This window comes from Silene latifolia, chromosome 8 (genome assembly GCF_048544455.1).
Source record: "Silene latifolia isolate original U9 population chromosome 8, ASM4854445v1, whole genome shotgun sequence".
NCBI classification, from domain to species: domain Eukaryota; kingdom Viridiplantae; phylum Streptophyta; class Magnoliopsida; order Caryophyllales; family Caryophyllaceae; genus Silene; species Silene latifolia.
The window spans coordinates 17,558,732-17,584,994 of record NC_133533.1 but is presented as its reverse complement, the minus strand read 5'-3'; the positions used below and the strand labels follow the sequence as shown (position 1 = coordinate 17,584,994).

Sequence of the window (26,263 nt, the reverse complement as noted above, 5' to 3'; positions counted from 1 at the left end):
AATTTGCGTGTTTTTGGTTGTTTGTGTTTTGCTCACAACCAACATACACGTGGTGATAAATGACAAGTTCGAAAAAAGGGGGGACGGAAGTGCATTTTTGTGGGATATCCACACAATAAAAAAGGATGAAAATTGTATGATATTGAGACGGGTCCTATTTTGTTTCCCGTGATGTGTTTCATGAAACGGTTTTTCAATTCTCTACTTCCGTACCTTCATCCCCTGAAACTGTGGTTCCCTTGGATATTCCGTTTAATGGCACCCCTACCATGGACGGGGCTGCTACTAACGGACGAGCTACTACCACTATTAACACGGGGAGGGGTCTGATACTGTTTGGAGGAGGGGCTGGTAGTATTGAGGAGCCTGTTTTTGGGGGGAGAAAGTGGTTGAAATGGTACTGAGGAACCCGTTGATGGGTCGGGTGAGCAGCTTGCAGTTTCAAATGCGGATGCCCTTGGCCGAGGACGAACCCTAAGTCCCATCTTCGTGGGTATGTTCTCGCCACCACACAATACCCTTCTTCATCGCGCTCACCAAGTCCAGAATCGTCGCCTCAGGTACTTCTTATTCCTTAGTAAATTACATTGATTCTCATTCTTTTTCCGCAAGATATCGGGATTTTCTTGAAGCGATTACAGGAAATGATGAGCCTCCCTCTTTTAAAGAGGCTATTCGGGATGATAAATGTTGTGCAGCGATGGCGAATGAAATAGATGCTCTTGAACACATTGAAACGTGGGAGCTGGCTGATATACCGTCTAATAAAAAGGAGCATGGGTGCCATTGGGTGTACCGAATTAAATATAAATATGATGGCACTATTGGACGGTATAAAGCCCGTCTCGTTGCCTTTGTTAATCATCAGGTGGAAGGGCTCGATTACGGGGAGTCTTTTGCCCCTGTGGTCAAAATGGTTACCATTCGTGCTTTCATGTCCGTTGCTCCCATCAATAAATGGGAATTACACCAAATGGGCGTTCATAATGCATTCTTGCATGGTGATTTGAGTGAAGAAGTGTATATGCGGCTTCCCCTGGGTTTTGGTCGTGGTAAAGAGGGCAAAGTCTGCCGTCTTAAAAAATCAATATATGGCCTCCGTCAAGCGCCTAGGTGTTTGTTTGCTAAAATCGCCACCGCCCTCCGGGAATACTGTAACACCCCCATACTCCAAGTACCTTATCAGGACCACTCAGGTATGAAGACATTACCATCTCGGTTACCCGAGGCAATGATAATCAAATAACAATGAAGAAACAACGTTTATTATAAATACTTAGCGAAGAGTTACAATTCTCAAAACCAAACCAAAAGTGCAATACATGTTCTCAAACTGACTGTTCTAACTGAAATGTAAATAACTAATAAGCTACAGCGGAAGACTCCTATCATCATGTCGTGGCAATCCCAGCTATCCCAGTACTCATCTCATACCTGCTCAATATCTGCTCACCATCCCCGAATGGATCACCGCAGGTTTACAAAACAACACCGGGGTCAGTACTAATCACACAATTCAATATATAATAACAATAAGGCAAACAGACGACTTAATCGCCACACACACGCAATCACGCCAAATCCAATCGTCTCAATCACCGATCGTCCACTGGACCACCTGTCGGTGGGGGACCGCACCATACCCACCAAATCCCCGCTCCACATAGTGAGCGATAACCCTGTCCATTAATGTGCACATCCCTTCTGTGGCGGGTTCCACAGAAGGCGAAACTAGGGCGTGAAGCCACTCCCGCAAGTGACCCCACTCAGCCGAGGCCACGCCTCGCGAACCATCAACAACGATCACAACCACAATCACAATACAATTATTATATCAAACAACCAAATACAATACATCAACCAATATCCCATTATGGGACTAATACTTTTGTAGGAAATCCTACCTCGGTAAGCACACAATCGACGGTCTCTCTCTTTGAATCAAAAAGCCTCCTCTATGAACCCTCCTCCTATCATACAACACATAAAGGCTACCAAATCACATACTACACATAAAACCCCCAAATCTCTAAATTAGGGTTTAACCAAGTCAAAGGAAAGACAATAAAAAGGGTACATAGATCTTACCCTCGACGCAAGGAACTCAACGGTATAATCAACGCTAAGAACTGACCTTCCAAACTCCGGGGATTGCTAATTATGCGATTAAGAAGATGAACTTGCTTGCTTTCTCTCTTAAACAGTAATTTAGGTTTTGCAAAAGTGATTTAGAATAATGACGACAAAGCTTATATACCTTAATCGCATAATTAACAAAACCCGAGAAAACTCCCAGAAAACCTAGGCTACTCGATCGAGTACCCAAGGCTACTCGATCGAGTACCCCCTTACTCTATCGAGTACCTAAGGCTACTTGATAGAGTACCCCCTTACTCTATCTAGTACCTAAGGCTACTTGATAGAGTACCCCCTTACTCTATCGAGTACCTAAGGCTACTTGATAGAGTACCCTCTGAGTCGAAACTTTTCTAAAACGCAACTTACCCTTACTCGACAGAGTAAGGCCTACTCGATAGAGTACCCCAAGACTTATAAATACGGAGTATTACAGTCTTCCCTCCTTAAAAAGAACTTCGTCCCCGAAGTTCAACCCATACTCTAAAAACAACCATACTAACTCGACCAAGACACAACAACATAACTAAGAACTCAAAAACTCGACCAAACATAAAACATGAACTCTTAACACCCACTCCACCAACTATGTTTACTTCCTTAACATGACTCACGATATCGTATCCACCACATATATATCTCTCATGACACCAACTTCATACATAACCAACCACCATCCACTAACAGTGCTAGCTCCATAATATCATCCACTATCAAATCCAAAATCAAGACACTCATAGACATCAAACGGAATGTTACATTCTACCACCCTTAAAAGGAACTTCGTCCTCGAAGTTTACTCGGACTCATAACATCATCCTCCAACCACAACATTATATAAAATATTCTCATACTCCGAAGCATCACACTACTACAAGCACGGCCATGGCCTTTTATAAGTATTATCCACAAAACAAATCCCTCCTTTACGCTACGCTAACACTCTATTTCCAATTTTATTACAACATGCACCACCATGAAACTCTCTTTTATCGCCTCCTACTCCTCTTAAGATAAATGTTACGCCTGTAACACCCCCATATCCAGAGGAGCCTTAACTAGGCCTTCCTTAGCATATAAGGGCGCTACCATCTCGGTTGCCCGAGATACTGAATATCATAAGACAATAAAGAAACGTACTTTTAAAGTAATTATAGATTAAGTGATTACATGTTCAAACCAAAACTAATAAAAGGAATTACAAGGTTCTCATACGGTCTACAACTAAACTATCAAAGCTACTAGACTTCGTCGACACAAATGGAAGACTTCTAACCGCCACGTGATGACTCATCCCAGCTATCCCATACGCGTCATATCACACTGCTCAATAACCGCTCACCACCCCGAATGGATCACCACAGTTTTTAAAACATTTAAACGGGGTCAGTACTAATCACACAATTCAATACATATATCAACAATAAGATAAACAGACAGCTGAACTGTCACACACACACACACATACACACACACACACCAACTCCCATCATCTCAATACTTGACCGTCCACTTTGGACCGACCGCCAGCGATGGGGGGACCGCAGCCGTTCCCACCTAAGCCCCGCTCATCATACCGAGCGTTAACCCTGTCCCATTAATGTGCACATCCCCTTCCGTGGCGGGTTCCACGAAGGGCGAAACTAGGGCGTGAAGTCACTCCCGCAAGTGACCCCACTCAGCCGAGAACGCATCTCGAGAACCATCAACAATCACAACCACAAACACAAAGACAATCATCATATCAAACAACTAACTACAAGACATCACCAATATCCCATTATGGGACTAATACTGAGTAGGAAATCCTACCTGGAAAGCACAACAGTCAGACGGTATCAACAGCTGTATCAAAAAGTCTCTTCTACGAACCCTCCTCCTATCATATAACACATGGAGGCTACACATCACAAACTACACACAAAACCCCCAATCTCTAAATTAGGGTTTAACCAAACTTAACAAAACATTATGAAAATTATATTAAAAGCTTACCCTCGACGCAGGAACTCAACGATACAAACAACGACACGAATCGACCGTCCGAACTCCGGGAATTGCTAAGAATGCGATTAGGAAGATGAACTTGCTTGTTGCTTTCTCTCTTAAACAGGGTTTTAGGTTTTGTAAAAGTGATTTAAAACAATGACGACTATGTTTAAATACCTTAATCGCATAATTAACAAAACCCGAGAAAACTCCCCGTAAACCGGACACTCGATCGAGTACCCAAGGTACTCGATCGAGTACCTACTTACTCGATCGAGTACCCCACTACTCGATCGAGTACCCAATAGGTCAGAAACTATTTTATCTCGCAACTTACCCTTACTCGACAGAGTAAGGGCTACTCGATAGAGTACCCCAAGACTTATAAATACGGAGTATTACAGTCTTCCCTCCTTAAAAGGAACTTCGTCCCCGAAGTTCAACCCATACATAAAAACAACCATACAGACTCGACCAAGACACAACAACCTAGCTAAGGACTCAACAACTCGACCGAACATAGAACATGAACTCTTAACACCCACTCCACCAACTATGTTTACTTCCACAACATGACTCACTATATCGTATCTACCACATATATATCTCTCACGACACCAACTCCATACATAACCAACTACCATCCTCTAATGTTGCTAGCTCCATAATATCATCAACTATCAAATCCAATACCAAGACACTCATAGACATCAAGCGGGATGTTACATTCTACCACCCTTAAAAGGAACTTCGTCCTCGAAGTTTACTCACACTCGTAACTCATCATCCAACTGTCAATACTAGCGAAATATTCTCACACTCCTAAACATCACGCTCCTACAAGCACGGTCATGACCTTTAATAAAATCACCCACAACACGAATCGATCTTTTATTCTACATCAAGACTCAACTTCCGAATATATTACCATATGTACAACCATCAAAATCTGTTTTATCGCATCCTACTCCTCTTAAGACAAATGTTACGTCCTCGTAACTCACTAATACCAAACCATATCTATATCTCATTACCCTCTGTACCACCACATGTCAAAGATAACCGTCTATAAACCAAACACTCACCATTCCTATATCCAAGGCTCCCGTACATAAACATTTCTCATTCCTCAACTCATTCGGCATAGCATCTAACCTATACCATAAACTCGTAGCAAGAACACCATACTAACTCTCCATTATTACTACAAAACAACATACCTCTCTATGTAAAGCACCTATCTCCCAAACGCATAACTCACGATTCACACTCGTTACGTACACTCACACTAGATCCTCCAGTTCTTTCTTTCATTACCGCAAAACTCATACACAACTTAACATGACACTAATTTCCCCAACACCCTACACTCACTGTCTCAACAAAAGATTATGAACTACCTGCCGCTTTCAGCTCATTACAACACATGTTCCACGAATCATTTTCCATTACCATGTCTACCGATGTCTCATCTGAAAACAAGATCAAAATTACCGTAACAACCTCTCACAACCGTGTCCCATCAACAGATTATCACTATCCCATGACAACAACGAAACATATACAACTCTATTTCACATCATACTCTACCTCATTCCCAACTTAACCTGGTAAAGAAGACATGAATAAGCAAGACAACTGTCTATCAGCACAAACTGACACTCGCAGAGAGCAACATCAAACAAAACAACAATCTATGTATAACTGGTATGTACTTTCGAAACCCGAATCATAATCATCCCGCCTACTCCACCACAACCGGTGACGGCATCACAACACCGCCACCAACAGCCACACCGTAGTGCGAAAATACCCGCATCACTGCACTATGTACCGTGCCCGGATCATCACCCGAGGCACCACAACCACACCGATAGACATCACAACTGCATACAATTCCCATAAATACTGACTTAGCATAACTTCTCAGACAAGAAAAACTTACTCAAATCCACTTTATTAAATCACCACACAACATATTATATGGATAAACAGATAAGCATCTCATGAACATCCTCTCTACCATTTCCCGGAATACACATGTGTTATCAATACACATAAAATTATAACTAGCCATGTCAAATCAATCAAATTATTACCTTTTTAGATATCATTCAATTAAATTACCGTGTCCAACATATATATTACCGAACATTCATAAAACAATTTTATAATTATCATACCATACCACTTCTTGTGAGGTCAGAACCTCACACACACATTTACACATATCATAGACCCGTAATCACAACCAACTAGTCAATCCTGACCACGTAAGTCACCACTCGAAAAAGGTTACCTGCCGCCCGAGTTTAACTCATATGCCCCTCATAACATATTCCCCCAGTCGCACAACCATCATTTCCTGCCAAATATAATCACACCTTCACTATTCAACTAATAGCGTCCACCTCATCTAACCACATCTTATACCCTCTCACAATTATACACAACAATCAGGTCCCTACCAAATCAACCTCTTTAGAATTGCTACCATTCTAATATTCCATCACTCTTAGCCATTAGTGATAACACCACAATGCCACCGCTGCTCGTATATCAAATCTCTTACACTCATATCAAAATAACATGGTTTTTCTACCATTTTGGTTAACATTGCAAATAACGAACATCAAACTCATCCACAAAATTACCTCAACATTATTCCCAATGCTATCTTATTTGTATTATCATCCAACTCTCCACCAAATATCTCGTATCGTGCCAATACTCCACCAACTTCTTACTCCCTTAATTCCTCGAAACTCATTACCAATCATGTTGCCCTGAAACTCCTATATAACCTTTAGCTAACATCCTCGTGATACCATCACATATTTCGATGATTTCTTATCTTTATATCACATAGCTCCGGTGAACATTTTCCTCAGCTTACTTTTATCCTTCTTTTCTCTTTACACTCAATAATACCAATTAATAGTTCAACTCCTTATTCCTTCTAGCTAACTCTTTAGAAATCTGGTTACCCCTTCGTTGCTCCAAAACTTAATTCCATTATTTTCTACCGACATCATCTCACTCTTTCTTACCATGGGTCTTCTCTTATTATGCTATCACTCATACTTGCCACTAATCTATCCATAGAACCAACATTTAATGTTCAAACAATTGCATCCCCCTTTTTACATCTCTAGAAATCAGAATTCATTTAATACCGTTAATTACCCAAGGAAATCACACAGTAGTTTCATCTTTTAATAAACCAAACCTCCCAAACTCACTCACTGTCTACAAATACACCTCGCGACATGTCTCCACAAAGTTCGCTATATATTACTCTTCTCAACCCCCTTTAAACGAACTTTCACTACATAAATCCATAACCCACACGACTCCTAACCATTTCCCTCCTTAACTCTTTACATATCTCAAGCTGCCACTTTCCACATTCTTACTTTCAATCTTTTCATTCTCACGTTCATTATACTCACATCATCCCTTGTCTATATTCACTTATTTTTTACATCACTCAACACACAATCATATCACTCATCCCGTCTCGCAAAACGTGCGCCATGCCTCAATAAACTATACCAATCTTCCTTTTCTTTTTTCCACCATCTATCATAATCACATATAACTCATGTCCTCCCCACCGAACTCATACTCATCATAGTGCCACTCCTTACATCATAAGATTGGGTAACTTACGCTTCAGGACCAACACATACGTAGAACAATGCATAAAGAAATAATACAACACCTTTGAATTAAACATAATATGCAACGAATGTCAAAAGACAAACATATGACCCGAAACACGCATATGACCTGCCGATTAGCCCCACTCGATCGAGTACTGCAACCTACTCGATCGAGTTGAGGCTACTCGATCGAGTGCCCAACATGCTCGATCGAGTGCCCCACTCGAACCCAAACGGACCTTCGATCTTCGACTTACTCGACCGAGTAGCCCGGCTACTCGATCGAGTGACTTATACTCGATCGAGTGCCCGAGGTACTCGATCGAGTGCCCAAAAACACGATTCTGGTCAACATAACGACAAATACCCACTCGATCGAATCAAACCCACTCGATCGAGTCATGCAGACTCGCGAATACTACCCGAATGTTATCTCACATATCCTAACGTACTATGTATTCGTTATTATTTCAACATTATGATTACAACTACGCATTCAAATCTGCGCGACTCCTCATACAATTAACAAAATAATCTACTTCGTGTTATCAAGTGCCACGTTATAAACAACCATCATGCTTTTCATCCAATTCGTTATATAAAACACTTATCATTGAACCTCTATTCTTCATGTTACCACTTACCAAAAGTCAAACATTACCATCTATCATGCTCATATAACATTCAACTTTCAATCATGTATTACCCGCATGTTTTAAATTTTCATAACTTTTCATAACACAAACCACACCCATACACTACAAATCCTATTTCCATGTTGCTAATACAACAACATTACAAATCCACTTCATCACACATCATCATATACGAACTACTTTCTTCTTCTACCATATCATTCATCATTCTCATATACTTTTCCAACGATTCCAACCAACATGTCAACCAACTATCATGCAACATGCTTTCAACAAACCATATACGGCACAATTAACATACACGTCGCACATATACACACGGACTCCACGTTCCCATACCATGTGACTGGCTTAAGTATCATGGGGCCAAGATTTTGAACTGAGGGCGCCTACTCACCCAAAACCTAGCATCAGCCGGGGCTCCCATTACACATACACCAGGTTCATTTTATTAGACTCCCTATGTTCATTATGTTCATTTGTTACAGGTTCCAAAATCGTCGCTCTGATACCATTTTGTAACACCCCCATATCCAGAGGAGCCTTAACTAGGCCTTCCTTAGCATATAAGGGCGCTACCATCTCGGTTGCCCGAGGTACTGAATATCATAAGACAATAAAGAAACGTACTTTTAAAGTAATTATAGATTAAGTGATTACATGTTCAAACCAAAACTAATAAAAGGAATTACAAGGTTCTCATACGGTCTACTGACTAAACTATCAAAGCTACTAGACTTCGTCCCGACACAAATGGAAGACTTCTAACCGCCACGTGATGACTCATCCTGGCTATCCCATACGCGTCATATCACACCGCTCAATAATCGCTCACCACCCCGAATGGATCACCACAGTTTTTAAAACATTTAAACGGGGTCGATCTAATCACACAATTCAATACATATATCAACAATAAGATAAACAGACAATTGAAATCACACACACACACACACATACACACACACACACCAACTCCCATCATCTCAATACTCGATCGTCCACCCCTTTGGACCCCACCACGCCCGATGGGGGACGCGGCCGCCCACCTAAGCCCCGCTCATCATACCGAGCGTTAACCCCGTCCCCATTAATGTGCACATCCCCTTCCGTGGCGGGTTCCACGAAGGGCGAAACTAGGGCGTGAAGTCACTCCCATAGTGACCCCACTCAACCGAGAACGCATCTCGAGAACCATCAACAACAATCACAACCACAAACACAGACAATCATCATATCAAACAACTAACTACAAAGACATCACCAATATCCCATTATGGGACTAATACGAGTAGGAAATCCTACAGGAAAGCACAACAATCGAGACGGTATCAACAAATGATCAAAAGTCTCTTCTACGAACCCTCCTCCTATCATATAACACATGGAGGCTACACATCACAAACTACACACAAAACCCCCAATCTCTAAATTAGGGTTTACCCAAACTTAACAAAACATTATGAAAATTATATTAAAAGCTTACCCTCGACGCAGGGGAACTCAACGATACAAACAACGACACGAACCGACCGTCCGTCGAACTCCGGAATTGCTAAGGATGCGATTAGGAAGATGAACTGGTTGCTTTCTCTCTTAAACAGGGTTTTAGGTTTTGTAAAAGTGATTTAAAACAATGACGACTATGTTTAAATACCTTAATCGCATAATTAACAAAACCCGAGAAAACTCCCCGTAAAACCGGACACTCGATCGAGTACCCAAGGTACTCGATCGAGTACCCCCTTACTCGATCGAGTACCCCAGCTACTCGATCGAGTACCCAACAGGTCAGAAACTATTTTATCTCGCAACTTACCCTTACTCGACAGAGTAAGGTCTACTCGATAGAGTACCCCAAGACTTATAAATACGGAGTATTACAACGCCCTCGTAACTCACTAATACTAAATCCTAGATATATCTTTTCATAATCCTCATCACCATCGCATGTCAAAGATAACCACCTATAATCTAAACACTCGCCATGCACCTACCCAAGGCTCACTTACTTAAACAACTCTCATACTTCACTTCTCTCGTCACACCACCTAACCTATACCACAAAATCCTTAATTTAACCCAAAACTTCACTTGTTCCCTATTACCGCAACATGACACACCTCTCTATATAAACTACATAAAACTCTTACCGCCAAAAGCATAACTCACGATCCACACTTGTTACGTACACTCACACTAGATCCTCAAGTTCCTTTCTTTCATTACCGCAAAACTCATACATGACTTAACAAGACACTAAATCCAAACACCCTTCCCTCACTGCCCAACGAAAGATTAAAACCACCGCAACTTTCGGATCATTACCACACATGTTCTACGAATCACTTGTCATGACTATGTGCACCGATGTCTCATCTACAACAAGGTCAAATGTTCTCACAAACCTTTACAATCGTGCCCTAACAACGAAAAATCACTATACCATCACAACAACAAAACATACACAACTTTCTCCCATATCATACTCTACCCTCACACCCAAGTTGAAACTGGTAAGAAACATCAACAAACAAAACAACAGTCTACATGTTCAACCGAAACTCACAAAGAACAACAGCAAACAAAACAACAATCTATGTATAACTGGTATGCACTTTCGAAAACTCGTATCATAATCATCCCGCCTACTCCACCACAACCGGTGACGGCATCACAACACCGTCACCAACAACCACACCGCAGTGCGAAAATACCCACATCACAGCACTATGTACCGTGCCCGGATCGCCACCCGAGGCACAACAACCACATCGATAGTCATCACAACTGCATACAACTCCCATAAATACTGACTCGGAATAATTTCTCAGACAAGAAAAACTTACTCAAATCCGCTTTACTAAATCATAACACATATTTTATGAATTAAACAGATAATTACCTCGTGAATATCATCCCCTTACCATATCACAGATTGACATGTACCATGAATACAGACAAGCATAACTAGTCATGCCAAAACAGTCAAATTATTACCTTTTTAAACATCATTCCATTACGTTCTCGTATCCAACATGTATTACATACAGAAAATTCAGATAACAACTTTATAATTATCACACCATACCATTTTTTTTTTTTTTTTGAGGTCAGAACCTCACACAAACATTTATATATGACATAGACCCATAATCACATCCAACCAGTCAATCATGATCACGTAAGTAACCACTCAACAAAGGTTACCTGTCGCCCGAGTTTAACTCGCATGCCCCTCATCACATTCTTCCATTCGCATAACCCTCACCTTCTACCACACTTAACTATACAGCTAACACTCACTAGGAGAAACCGCCTCCTAAGACTATGTCTTATACTTCCTCACAACCATACCTATCAATTCAATCTCTACAAAATCAGCCTCTTTAGAATTGCCATCTTTCCTATTTATCATTAACCTTAACCACTAGAGACAACTCCTCCACACAACTACCGTTCGTACATCAACTTCTTACACTCATCTCTAAACATCACCGTTTCTTCCCTATCTTTGGTTATCATCCCCAATAACTAGCATCAAATCCATCAACCAAAATTACCTCAACATAATTCCCAATACTATTCTTAATTGTATCATCATCTAACTCTCCACCAAAAATCTCATATCGTGCAGATATTCTACCAACTTCTTATCCCCTTAATTCCTCAAAACCCATGAATAATCATGTTGTCCCGAGACTCCTATGTAACCGTTAACTCAAATCCCCATGATAGTATCATACATCTTGACGATTCCTTACTTTTATATCACATAACTCCGGTCAACAGTTTTCCTAGTTTTACTCCCCTCATTCTTTTCTTTTACTCTCGACAAAATCAATTAACCATAAAACTCCTTATTACTTCTTCTTAACTCTTTAGTGTTCCGGTTGCTTTCTCATTGCTCCAAGACTCACATCCCATTATTTGTATCGATATCATCTCATTCTTTCTTACCATGGATCTTCTCTTATTATGCTATCACTCACACTTGCCACTAATCTATCCATAAAATCAACGTTCACTGTTCAAACAATTGCATCTCCTTCGTACATCTCTAGAAATCAAAATTTATTTCATACCGTTAAATGCTCAAAGAAATCACACGTAGTTTCACCTCTTAATAAACCAAATCTTCCAAACTCACTCACTATCTACAAATCCACCTCGCAACATGTCTCCATAAAGTTCACTATATACCACTATTCTCAACCCCTTTTAAAACGAACCTTCACTACTTATATTCTTGACTCACTCGACTCCTAACCATCTCCCTCCATAATTCTTTACACATCTCAAGTTGCAACTATCCACATCCTTACTCTCAATCCTTTCATTCTCACGTTCCTTAGACTCACATCATCCCTTGTCCATATTCACTTACTTTTTACATTACTCAACATACAAACATATCACTCATCTCATCTCACAAAACATGCTCTATGTCTCTATAAACCATACCAATCTTCCTTTTCTTTTTCCACTATCTATCACAACACATATAACTCATGTCCTCCAACCGAACTCCTACTCACTACAGGTGCCACTCACTACACCATAAGATTGGGTAACTTACGTATCAAGACCAACATACATGTAAAACGATGCATAAAGAAGCAAAATAACACCTTTGAATTAAACATAATATGCAACGAAGTCAAAGGGTAAGCATATGACCCAAAACAGGGTCACTAGATCGAAATCAGGCCACTCGATCGAGTAAGGGACTTACTCGATCGAGTAGGTGAAGATCAGAAGCACGTAAAACAAATTACCAGGGACACTCGATCGAGTAACTGACGTACTCGATCGAGTACCCACCTACTCGATCGAGTACCAAGGCTACTCGATCGAGTACCTACGCATTTCTCAGCACTGTCCAGTTTTCGTAAAACAGTCATAACTCACTCATTTCTTGGTCGTTTTGGGCGTGTGACCTATCGTTAGAATCGTAAAAGAGCAAACTATCACCTCCAATTGGAATCACATTAAAATCATTTACGCATCTCAAGTTATAACAGTTTAAAGACAACTTTGCTGTAATCAGACGACATAACTATTTGATTTTTACTTCCAAACAACTTAAACAACAACCAAGTTAAACGAAAACAACCCAATACTCATGAAACCAGTAGCCCCAATCACATATTATTATTTTCGAAAACGAAGGAAAAACATTCATCATGCACTACCCACATGCTTTTATTCTATAGCCTTTCGTAAGACAAATCATACTCATACATTACAAATCCTATTCCATGTTACTAATACATCAATATTACAAATACTCTTCGTCACCTAAACATATTCATAATCACAAAATTCGTATTCTCATGCTATTGCCACTCCATCTTTTCCAATCAATTCATCCATTTCAACCACATTCTTCATACAACATGTACATATGAACAATAGTAGGCATGTATATGAAATCATTATATAAAATTACACAAACAAAATTATGTATAATCATATCACATATGAACTACTCCCTTTTTCCACCACATTACTCATCATTCTCATGCACTTTTCTAATCATTCCAAGCAACATTGTAAACCAACTATCATGCAACATGCTTTCAATCAACAACAGTTCTATATACTTCACCAACCTTTCATTCACAAACTCGATTTTCTACTCCAAACATCCAACAATTAACACATTTCATCACACTCTTACACAAGTTAACCAAACACACATACGACTCGACAAACACTCCCCCCATGTGACCGGTTCAAAGTTGTAGGGCGACCCCGCGACTTTAGGACGTCTCCCAAGCCTTTGCATTAGCTCCTACAACTTTTACCCCGGGTTCATTTTAATTGACTCCCTATGTTCATTAGGTTCATTGGTTACAGGTTTCAGGATCGTTGCTCTGATACCATTTGTAACACCCCCATACTCCAAGTGCCTTATCAGGACCACTCAGGTATGAAGACATTACCATCTCGGTTTCCCGAGGCAATGATAATCAAATAACAATGAAGAAACAACGTTTATTATAAATACTTAGCGAAGAGTTACAATTCTCAAAACCAAACCAAAAGTGCAATACATGTTCTCAAACTGACTGTTCTAACTGAAATGTAAATAACTAATAAGCTACAGGGGAAGACTCCTATCATCATGTCGTGGCAATCCCAGCTATCCCAAAGATGCTCATCTCATACCTGCTCAATATCTGCTCACCATCCCGAATGGATCACCGCAGGTTTACAAAACAACACCGGGTCAGTACTAATCACACAATTCAATATATAATAACAATAAGGCAAAATGACGAAACTTAATCGCCACACACACGCAATCACGCCAAATCCAATCGTCTCGATCACTGATCCCACTGGACCACCGCCATGGGGGACCGCAGCCGTACCCACCAAATCCTCGCTCCACATAGTGAGCGATAACCCTGTCCATTAATGTGCACATCCCTTCGTGTGGCGGGTTCCACGAGAAAAAACTAGGGCGTGAAGCCACTCCCGCAAGTGACCCCACTCAGCCGAGGCCACGCCTCGCGAACCATCAACAACGATCACAACCACAATCACAATACAATTATTATATCAAACAACCAAATACAATACATCAACCAATATCCCATTATGGGACTAATACTGAGTAGGAAATCCTACCTGTAAGCACACAATCGACGGTCTCTCTCTTTGAATCAAAAAGCCTCCTCTATGAACCCTCCTCCTATCATACAACACATAAAGGCTACCAAATCACATACTACACATAAAACCCCCAAATCTCTAAATTAGGGTTTAACCAAGTCAAAGGAAAGACAATAAAAAGGGTACATAGATCTTACCCTCGACGTAAGGAACTCAACGGTATAATCAACGCTAAGAACTGACCTTCCAAACTCCGGGGATTGCTAATTATGCGATTAAGAAGATGAACTTGCTTGCTTTCTCTCTTAAACAGTAATTTAGGTTTTGCAAAAGTGATTTAGAATAATGACGACAAAGCTTATATACCTTAATCGCATAATTAACAAAACCCGAGAAAACTCCCCGTAAAACCGGCTACTCGATCGAGTACCCAAGGCTACTCGATCGAGTACCTCCTTACTCTATCGAGTACCTAAGGCTACTTGATAGAGTACCCCCTTACTCTATCGAGTACCTAAGGCTACTTGATAGAGTACCCCCTTACTCTATCGAGTACCTAAGGCTACTTGATAGAGTACCCTACAGGTCAGAAACTTTTCTAAAACGCAACTTACCCTTACTCGACAGAGTAAGGCCTACTCGATAGAGTACCCCAAGACTTATAAATACGGAGTATTACAAATACGGTTTCCGTCAGTCCTATTCCAACTATTCCTTATTATCTTTTTTGCAAGACAGGTTGCGTCTATTTGTTCTTATTTATTTTGAGGACCTTGTCATTGCTGGTAATGATTCTTCCGCCATTTCCGCTTTCAAGTCATACTTGGGAAACTGTTTTCATATGAAGGATTTGGGCCCTCTTAAATAATTCCTTGGCCTAGAAGTCGCTCGTAGTGTCGAAAGGATCTTTCTTGGCCAAATGAAGTGTGCTCTTGATATTCTTTCTGAGACTGGTTTACTCGGTGCTAAGCCGGCTGTCACACCTCTTGAACAAACCATCAGCTCGGTTTAGCAAATGTTCCAATTTTGGAGGATATTGAATCATATCGTCGTCTTGTTGGTCGACTTGTTTACCTTGTCGTTACACATTCCAATGTATCTTATGCGGTATACACTCTTTCCTGTTTTCTTCATCATCCACGACAAGAGCACCTTAATGTTGCCTTGCGCGTGGTTCGCTATTTAAAGGGTAGTTTGGGTCAAGGTATTCAAATGTGTTCCGATAATGATTTTGCTAATTCGGGTTGGTGCGATTTTGACTATGCGGGTTACCCTCTGACTCGTCGATCGACTACTGGTTGGTTTGTCTTCCTCGGAGGTTCGCCTATTTCGTGGAAAACTAAAAAGCAGACTACCGTGTCTCTTTCTTCCGTTGAAGCTGAACATCGGTCCATGGTCGCGGTTGTCTATGAATTAAAGTGGTTGAAGGGTCTCTTGGCTTGTTTGGATGTTACTTTTCCTTTGCCTATGAGGCTCTTTTGTGATAGTCAATCCGCCATACATCTTGACCAGAATCCGGTGTTTCATCATCATGAGCGAACTAAACACATTGAAATTGATTGTCATTTCGTTCGTGATGCGATAACGGAGGGGTTAATTTCTACGGTCCATGTTCTATCAGCAAAGCAACTAGATGATCTCTTTACGAAGGCATTGGGTGTGCCCCTATTTTCTTACCTACTCCGCAAGTTGGGCATTCTCGATCTTCATGCTCCAGCTTCAGGGGTGGTGTTAGGATTATATGGATTACAGAGTAGTCTTTGGCCAATTTACGAGAAGGTCTTTGGTATTCCATTCATTGTATTCAGATAAGTAGATTTAATGTATTAGGCATAATCATCTTGTATAAATATGTTGCCTTTGCTAATGATAAAAACACAATTCACCCTTCAGTTATCATAACATCATCTCTCATGATTTTACCAACTAAGTTAGCTGACATCTGTTAAAACAATTCTTTTTTTAATACTCCCTCTTATTCACTATTTTCTTCCCTATTTCCTTAAACAAATTATTCAGGTTTTCTTCCCCTTTCTTATTTTGGAAACTTTTACTCTTATTTTATTCATTTCTCTCTCCTATCACCAAACCACACCCAACTCTTTTACTCATATTTTATTACTTTTCTTAATGTTTTGGCCCCACAATTTCTTATTTAACTCCTAATTATTCATCTCTCTCTCCTATCACCAAACCCTACACAACCCTTTTACTCCTATTTTATTCTTTTTCTTAATTCTTGTGTCCTTAGCAAAAGGGAACAATATGGAGAATAGGAGGGAGTATAACAATTATAAACACGCCTCAAATTGGTAGTATCCAACAACATTGCATCTAATGAGATCTTAAGCTTTTATGCTTCTAAATTTTAGTATCATTACTTACCGGTGGTGCTTCATCACAAAATTCAATCATTCCTCGGCTAATCAGACTTCCCTATATGTAGAAAATAAATAAATAAGAATTCGAAAATTGATACATTCATTAGAGACATATGTATATAAATATAAATATAAGTATATAACGACCCAGATTTAAATTGGATCAACTAAAATTCATGATCCAAACCTCAGAACGAATAAGATCAGAACAATATTTGTACGGTCCTCATTTTTCATATCCAATTCCAAATTGGATTTAATCAATAAATATTACTCGGTTGATCTAGAGCATATAAAAGAGATTCGGACCTGGATCAAGTTAGTTGTTTGGTAGAGGTATACTAGCTTACAAATAAGTTATTTTTTCTTTGGACATGTGGTAAGTACAAGCAACTTGCTTGATAATATAATAAAATGCAAGCAAGTCAATATAGTAAATCATTCGAGTTGCTCTTATAGTTATATGTCAACTTATATCTGATTAGAATTCCACTCTGGCTCATTTAGTTTAAAAGGTTGTGAGGCGAAGACGGGACCCAAAAACGACGACGTTCCCGTCTGACGAAAAATTGGGCCACTATTTAGCGGGTCCGAAAAGCGACGACGTTCCCGCCCAACGATACAGGTTCAAAAAATTGCGGCGTTCCTGTCGATCGATCGAAAAGGAGACCTTACATGTGAGGGGGCGTGTGAAGAATCACATGTAGGTCTCCCACATCGGAGAAATAGAGAAGAGTGATCTAGTTTATAATCCAAGGGACTACTTCTCCCATCGCCAATTGGTTTTGGGATGGAACCTCCTTGGACTTGTAAGCCGGACCCTCTCTCCTCCATGCGGGTGCGGCCCATACCCTATAACGGAACTTATCATAAAATTTAAAATATCAATATTGAAAATGGACACATTTGTCACCAAGTTTCAATTAAGTATTCCGATATTAAGAATTCATTGCAATCCCATTTATTCATGTATTTATAATTATATTTCCTCCGTTTTATTCATTTGCCTACATTTTACTTAAGGGTAAAAATGCTAAGTAAAACTGGGAGAAAGGTAATCCAATGTTAATACTTTCCAAAAATAACAACCTGAGATATCCCAATTAAGTTGTATCCGTTCTTGAGCTCATCCAGCTCTTTGACCTGACAATAAAAGAAAGAATGAGTGTCCTATAAGATAAACTCATATTAAAAGTATTGTGAGTCAAATTATAAACCCTCTGCATTATAGATTAACATCAATTCTTCTATGCGAGAGTATCTCAATATGTATGTAAAAACTCTCACATGATGAGGGTAGTTATCAATTTGTTTTTGTTTTTATTTTTGTTTTCTTTTGTGTTATTAGTTTCTAATGTAGTCAATGACATGTCTCATACATATTTATTATAGGACGGTTCTTAAGAGACCTTGATTAATATTGTTTATCGATTCAGTTGCTCATTTAAAAGAAGAATTGAGAGAACTTCATGGAAAAAATGAGGCTTAACCTTTTGACATGCCAATGTTACCTGTAGAAATTGAAAAAAAAAAAACTTTGTTAGTTTGTTGGGTAGTATTGCTTAATCCAAAAATTTAATTTTTGATTAATTTAGTATTGGAATTAATTGGTCTAATTTTAAACTAATAAACTGAATTGCTTTTTTTCTTCAAATTTACAAGAAAAATAAGCATTAGTAGAAAATTTGTGAACTCAATTTTTCCACTCAAAACTATTTTCATGTGAAAGTTATCAAAAAAGCTTTATCAAATAATTTTTTTTTAGAAATTATCTTTACTTGGTGACAAAAAGGTGACCAAAATCGAATTAGATAATATATTTCTTTTTTCGCGATTAATCAATTATATAGTTATATACCATTATCTTTGCGTTCTAACACATCATTAATTTAGGCAATTTTCAAGGATTAAGCGTTATGTCTGAGATATTTGGAACTTAATCATACCTGGTCCATTATGGGAACAAACGCGGAATCCTCTGCGTCATCTCCCAGTATTCTGCACATAATTTATCTGATTATTTAATAATTATTTTAGGGCATAACTCTTTAATTATTAGAGTATATAAATCAATACATATATATAAAGAAATTTTTCAAGCGATATTAGAGAGTCCAACTTTTTTAGAATTCCTATATATAAAATAATTTTTTATAAAATTATTATCATTATCCTAATAAGTGTAGATCTAGCTTTTTCCTGTTAATAATTTACAAGAAAATTATCTTAATCGAAGTAGATCTAATAATTTATGAGAAAATAATCCTACTAGAAGTAGATCAATTATTTATGAGAAAAATAATACTAAAAGAAGTGGATCTAATAATTTATCTATTATTCTTTACTAAAATAATAATAGGAAAATAACTTTATAAAGAATATTTATTTTAGAAATATTTATAACGCAAAAAAGGTCATATAATCTCCCTTATACTAAAAGAATAAGAGTTCTCAGAATTTTCCCACCTAAATTAATTTGGCTATAATGAGGCTTTTATTATAACATATCTGTTATCTACATCTGGATTATAATGAACTTTTCTTTTCCACCGATTAATACAAAATATTAATTATAATAAATTTACAATTAAATTTCAAATTGAGTTAAATACCATTTTTATTTTTATTTTTTTAATGTGTCTATCTAAAATACCGCGCGAATGCGCGGGATCTATACTAGTAAACGTATAAAAGTGTTAAAATTGCATATTTTATAAACATACAATTACTCATTATGAGAAAAAAAAACAAAAGAGATCCTAATTTTTTACAAATATAAAATACTCTCCAAATTCTAAGTTGTTCGACTTTAACTAATTAGTGAAATTCGTGTAGTAATGAGGATAATTTTATTTTATTACATTTCTGAATATTTACAAGATTTACAAAATATTCGAGTTGTTAATTATAACCAAGCCCCTAATTATCTTCCAAAAACATAAGAAAAAGCTGATTTTTATTTTAAAAAAAAATACTCTAGAAAAAAGTCACATGTCATAATAGGAAAAAGAAGTAAGGAATGACATTTACTTGGCTTTTGGCTTTTACAATGGCGGTTGGAGGAGAAAATTTTTTATAATGACAATATTAGAAATAAACAACTTCAACGGTGGCATGAAATAGTTTTAATTCTGAATATGATTAGATTACCAATAATATTCACATAAGATTAAAAAAAATTGAGCTATCATTTAAAAATATTAAATACGTCTCATATCAATTTTGTCAAGCCAAAAATTTAAATAGAAATGAACAAAGTCAAGAAATACAATTTTATATGGGACTAATAATCCAAGAACCAGCTAACTATGATTTTATGAATGAATCAGTGTACGATAAATATATAGAAAAATTGAGCGGACTATATATAATCTGCTATTATATCACCGAATTTTTTCTTCAAACTGGTTTCAAATTCATATCAAATCCATAATAGACGTTAAAAATGTATTGAACTGCCAAATATACAAAATTATTCGGTTACATCAATTTTTACTTTATAAATTCCAATTCATCTACGTGTTTTTATTCACTTAATTATTTACCGCGGTTTGCGTATGGCTGGTTATTACTATGTCATGCATTAATTGTATATTTAAAAGTGCAATAATTTTTGCAATAGCTTTTCATAATTTTTTTTTTTTGGAAAATTTCCATTTTGGTGCCCCAAGGTTTGGGTTAATTTCACTTTAGTGCCCTGAGGTTTGCGTAATTCCACTTTGGTGTCCCGAGGTTTCGACTACTTCCCACTTTGGTAACCCGAGTTTTGAAAAAAAAAACTTTTTTTTATGTTAATGGTTAACTAAGGTATTGCATATGAGTTTAGTTCAATATAAGGTATTGCTTAGTGTAATAAATTAGGTTAAAATAAAGGCAACTAATTGCATATATATTGTTATGAAGTGCAACGATTGTACATATATAATTTGTAATTTGAAGCCATTTTCTTAAAATTGAAACTCTTTTTTGAAAATTTGTTCATTTTGTTATTATAAATAAAGAGTAGAATAATAATGTAAGATAATGATACTTAATTTTGTTGATAGACAAAATTTCAAATAAACAAAAATGAGTGATAATTTTAATGAAATTAATCTAAAACCAATCAAGTTTAACAGTAGTATCCTAATATCCTACTCTGTCCAATCCACACAAAACTCTTCATTTGCTTTTTGGAGGTTAAACTTTGAAAAGTTGATCATTAATTCACTCAAAAATATATCCCACATCTACAAAATTAGATGTCGTATTATATATTTCGCATGAAGTTTATATGGAACAATCAGTCTTAATGGTAGATAGTCAAAAACAAATTTATTGTTTAGAGATCTAATAAAAACCCTGCAAACAGTTTACATATATAATTGAGATATCTGTTGTTTTGCGTACCACCATTCAACATTTACACTGTCGTATGCTTACAAAATGGAATATATTGGTATATGTTGTAAGTTAATCTGATTTGTGAATCTTATAAAAGTCAGTCTCAGTTATCACGTATTCATTTTAAGGAATTAAACCATATTTTTGGGAATGACGTTTTAAATTGACTAAAATCGGTGGTGCGTACAACAATAAAAATAGGTAACTACATAATATAATTAACGTAAACCAAAAAAAAGTAGCTTTTATGTATGTTAAATGGACCGATGATCCATCAATAATCAACTAAATCAACCCAATAGTTTTGTTTGTTCCGATTTTCAACATACTTAGGCCTTTTTTTTTATCAACTTAATAGAATTCTACTACCAAACCATGACAATGTAAATTAAACCAACGTTTGCAATCTATTGTTCAACAAATTCTTAGAACATTCAACATGCATATTGCAAAAGATGATCCTAATGGAAGCCTCATGTACTCTATGTAATAGAATCACATATATTTTTGTACTGTTGTTTAGAGACTACTAATTTTATTGGCATTCAGTATGGATTTGGTTTTACGATAAAGTATATAGACCAAAACACTCTTAATTGTAGATAGTCAAGGTAAACTTATGCTATAAGAGATTTAACATTTTCTCTAAACACACTAAATATAGATAATTATCATACATGTTGCTTTACGTAACACCATTTAGTTTTACGTAGTTGTTATAGGTTAAAATAATTTGTAAAACTCATAAAGGTCTGTCTCAATTATTAAGGGCGGTTCATTTGGTAATAAGTTGCACTATGTTTATGGAGATAACGTTTTGTATTTAATTAAAAATCAGTGATGCCTATAACAATAATGAAAAAACTAACTACATAATCTTACAATGTTACTTGATGTTTTATAACTGAAATGATAACTACTAAATGACAAAACTTCTATGAAAAAAGCACTAATAGTTCATTGATGATCAACTACACCAATCACGAACTTTTATTTATCAATGATTTAAACATAATTGAACTTTTTTTTTATCAACTATAGAATACATTTTTACAGATGATCCTAATGGGAGCCCTGTGCATCGCACGAGCTTTTCAACTAGTAATGGAATAAAATAATGGGCAAGAATTTCTAATCTGTAATATGTTACAGTACAGGAATTCAAAATAATTCGAGTACTAACCAGAGTAATCACAGGAGCTTTAATGGAAGCTCGAGTAATTGAATTTAGATCAGAGAGAAAGAGATGAGAGAAGATTGGAAATGAAATTATGTATTGAATGAATGAATCACTGATTACAAGATAGTATTTATAGGCAAAGTAACAAACTTTCCGCTAGACGTAACAACTTGTAACCGACTTGTAATTAACTACCAACTTGTAACAAACTATCTAGCCGACTCAAATTAGCTATAACATAATATCTCCAATGGTTTTTATCTAGAGACTTTTGTACAATATTTGCAAAATTATTTACAAGTAACTTACCATTGAAATTGGAAATTTATGTGTAGCCGTAACTTGAAAATCCGATATAACAAATCAAACTACATCGAATTTTAGTTATTTATTGGAGTTGCTCTAAGGAAGACTTGAGGTGTTAATGTGTTATATAACTTACATTCATATGAGATGAGTTAACATAATAACAACTTAAATGTATAAAACCTTACATGCATTGTCCATGATTGCCTGAATCCTTTTCTAGAATTTGAATGAATTCTTCCACACTATTGCATGTGTCACCAATACCTAATAATTATTGTGAAATTGACATAGTGTATATCAATAACTAATTCATCACACAAATTAGACTTTTCTCTACGTGTCGGTTAATAGTTTATATTTTTCTTTTTTGAGTGTCTCAGTCAATAGCTTACACTTTTTTTTAGTAAATACACCTAATCATATGGGCGAGAACCATTACATTTCTTCCTCATTTTAAGTAGCTTTTGATTTTTTTGATAATTGTAAACTCGCTCCTTTCTTCCTACTTTAATAATCGTGTATAAAGTAATTGTAAACTATTTTCTAGGACCAAAAAAGTAAGTAGATATGGAGTACTTTGGAAAAGACAGTCAAATCTACATAAAACTATGTCAGATTTATACACACATTTTCAAGAGTATTATTAACCATAAAACATAGATGTGAAGAAATATCATATCTCAATAATTTACAGTTTATTTTATTCGATCTTACACACATGAATGTCGTCTATTTTGATGTCTTTTGTATGTGTTATATGCCTTCTAAATACTTGGTAAACTGATCTAGTTGAGATATAAGAACACAAATTCTTTTTCAATACACTAGGTCTTTCTTAAGACCGATATATCAATCTTAAGAATAAAATAGGTCAAGTAATACAACATTTGTACGGATGAGACAAATATTTTGTTTTTCCTATGCATTATGTCTTTATTTGTCTTATTCACCTCGCATTGACAAACTTGACACCCATCTTAAGCTTAAAAAATATCCTTTCACAACTATTTGTAGATAATGTTGTTATGTTGAACCAAAGAAATAAATTCTTTTACAATATTTTATGGTTTTATGATTAAAAAACGATGTTTTAATACATACAACTACAGTAGATAAATTTTAGAGCATGTTTGGCCTCACTTTTAAAAAACCGTTTCTGCTTTTCAAAATGACCTTTTAATAAACTACTTCTTGATAATATCGGAGGTGTTTAATTGGCCTACTATTTTATAAAAACTACTTTCATAAAGACATTTTTCTGTAAATGAATGAAAAATGAAAAATTTATGATCGAAAGTATATCAATTTTGGTCTCAATTTGTAGAGGAAAAAAAATATGAACGAATATATATTTGTTTTATTTTTCTGATATGTTTAGAATATACAAATTTGAAATTTATTATGCATTAAAAATATCAAAAGTTGAAGCAAAAGCTAGAAGCACCAAATTAGTGCTTCTATTTCTAGCTCTTAAATTTGACTATTTAACTTAAAATAAGTAGTTTTTGCTTTCTTAAAAAATTCTTATTTGACCTAACTTGTACTTAGAGCATCACCAATGGTTTGGCTTAGGGACTTGATGAAATTGCAAGCTAGTAGCTCAACCATTGGAGTTGGCCATGTAGACTAGCTTTGCCCAAAAATTTTTAAGCTAGTAATTCCATGAAACTAAAATGGACCCACAAGTATAATTTAACCAGTAGAAAAATAGTGATCCTATTAATAAAGTTTTAATTTTTTTTTTGAAATTTGAAAATTGATTAAATAAATAGAGAAGTATATTAAGTAGGTCCAATTAAGATAATAATAAGTTGGCTAAACCATTAGAGTAAATTCTAGCTTAAAATAATTGTAACTTAAGAAAATGATGTAGCAAAGGTAAAAACTTAAAACTTTGGCCATACACATTCTTAATTAATATTATTATCCTTGGGACATTCATTCTAGTTAAAATAAGGAGATTATTTTAGGCTACATGAGAATTTGTGCTCTAGAAAAGGCCATACAGTACAAAGAGAGAAGGGATCAGTCCGGGACCTAATATCCACAATATTTTAATATCGATAATACTTTCGTCTAAAATATTAGACTAAGACATCTTCGATATATCCAATTTACCGATTAAACAACACATTCTACGCGTATTATAAGCCGCTATATATATTGTGTAATATGATGGAATGTTCTCTAGATTCCCAACATTAATCGTCTAACGACATTGTTGAGATATGAACTAAACAAGTAGAAGGGCAAGAATTGTACAACATATAACAGTCTTATCCTATGTTATATACCCATTTACTCTAATACCAATAAAACCGTGTTGTAATAATAAAAAGATTAAAGAGTAAATTACCATGGAAGACGACGAAAGGAAGAGAGAGCACAGAAGTGGTAAGAGAGAAAATGAGGATAAGGAAGATGAACTTGGTGACAATAGTTTGAACAAGATATACCATCACTACTAAGCTAGCTATATGGCCTATATTTTACTTTTTTTATTTCTTCTTTTGGATTGAGCTTACATGGAGAGAGGCTTTCCTTTTTTTTTTTTTTTTTTTTTTTTTATAAGGAAAGGAAACTAGGTCAATTAAAATTGACCCATAACATCCTCACGGATGAAAGCGGTAATTAAAAGTAAAAAACTTCCAAATTACGCAAAGTAACACAAGAATACGAGGGAAACAAAGCACAAAGAAAAAGACTCTCAGAGACAGGGGCGGATCTAGGTAGAAGGCTGTGTGGGCTTGAGCCCAACCAGTTTCTAAGAATAAAATTAAGTTCTGTTGCTAAATGTTTACTTATTCAATGTATCTCAGTTGGTCTAAGTCATGACATGAAGAATTTGCTTCTATTTTGACAGCGGGGGTTCAAACCCCATAACAAGCATTTTGTTTTCTTCATAATATCCCACAAGTTGGTTGACATTTCATCATAAAT

At 36.5% G+C, this 26,263-nt stretch overlaps 1 protein-coding gene across 1 annotated transcript in view; it reads right to left on the bottom strand.

The window, feature by feature from the left end:
* LOC141596511 (uncharacterized) overlaps window positions 1–25,864 on the bottom strand; it is a 42,186-nt gene extending 16,322 nt beyond the window's left edge. Inside the window, exons 1-6 of the mRNA XM_074416700.1 lie at window positions 25,680–25,864; window positions 23,509–23,587; window positions 19,398–19,449; window positions 18,942–18,962; window positions 18,541–18,594; window positions 17,456–17,506 (exon numbers count right to left, since the gene is read on the bottom strand). Coding sequence (XP_074272801.1) covers window positions 17,456–17,506; window positions 18,541–18,594; window positions 18,942–18,962; window positions 19,398–19,449; window positions 23,509–23,587; window positions 25,680–25,782 — 360 coding nt within the window. The 5' untranslated portion in view covers window positions 25,783–25,864. The remainder of the gene's footprint in view (window positions 1–17,455; window positions 17,507–18,540; window positions 18,595–18,941; window positions 18,963–19,397; window positions 19,450–23,508; window positions 23,588–25,679) is intronic.
* Between the last annotated feature and the right edge of the window lie 399 nt (window positions 25,865–26,263).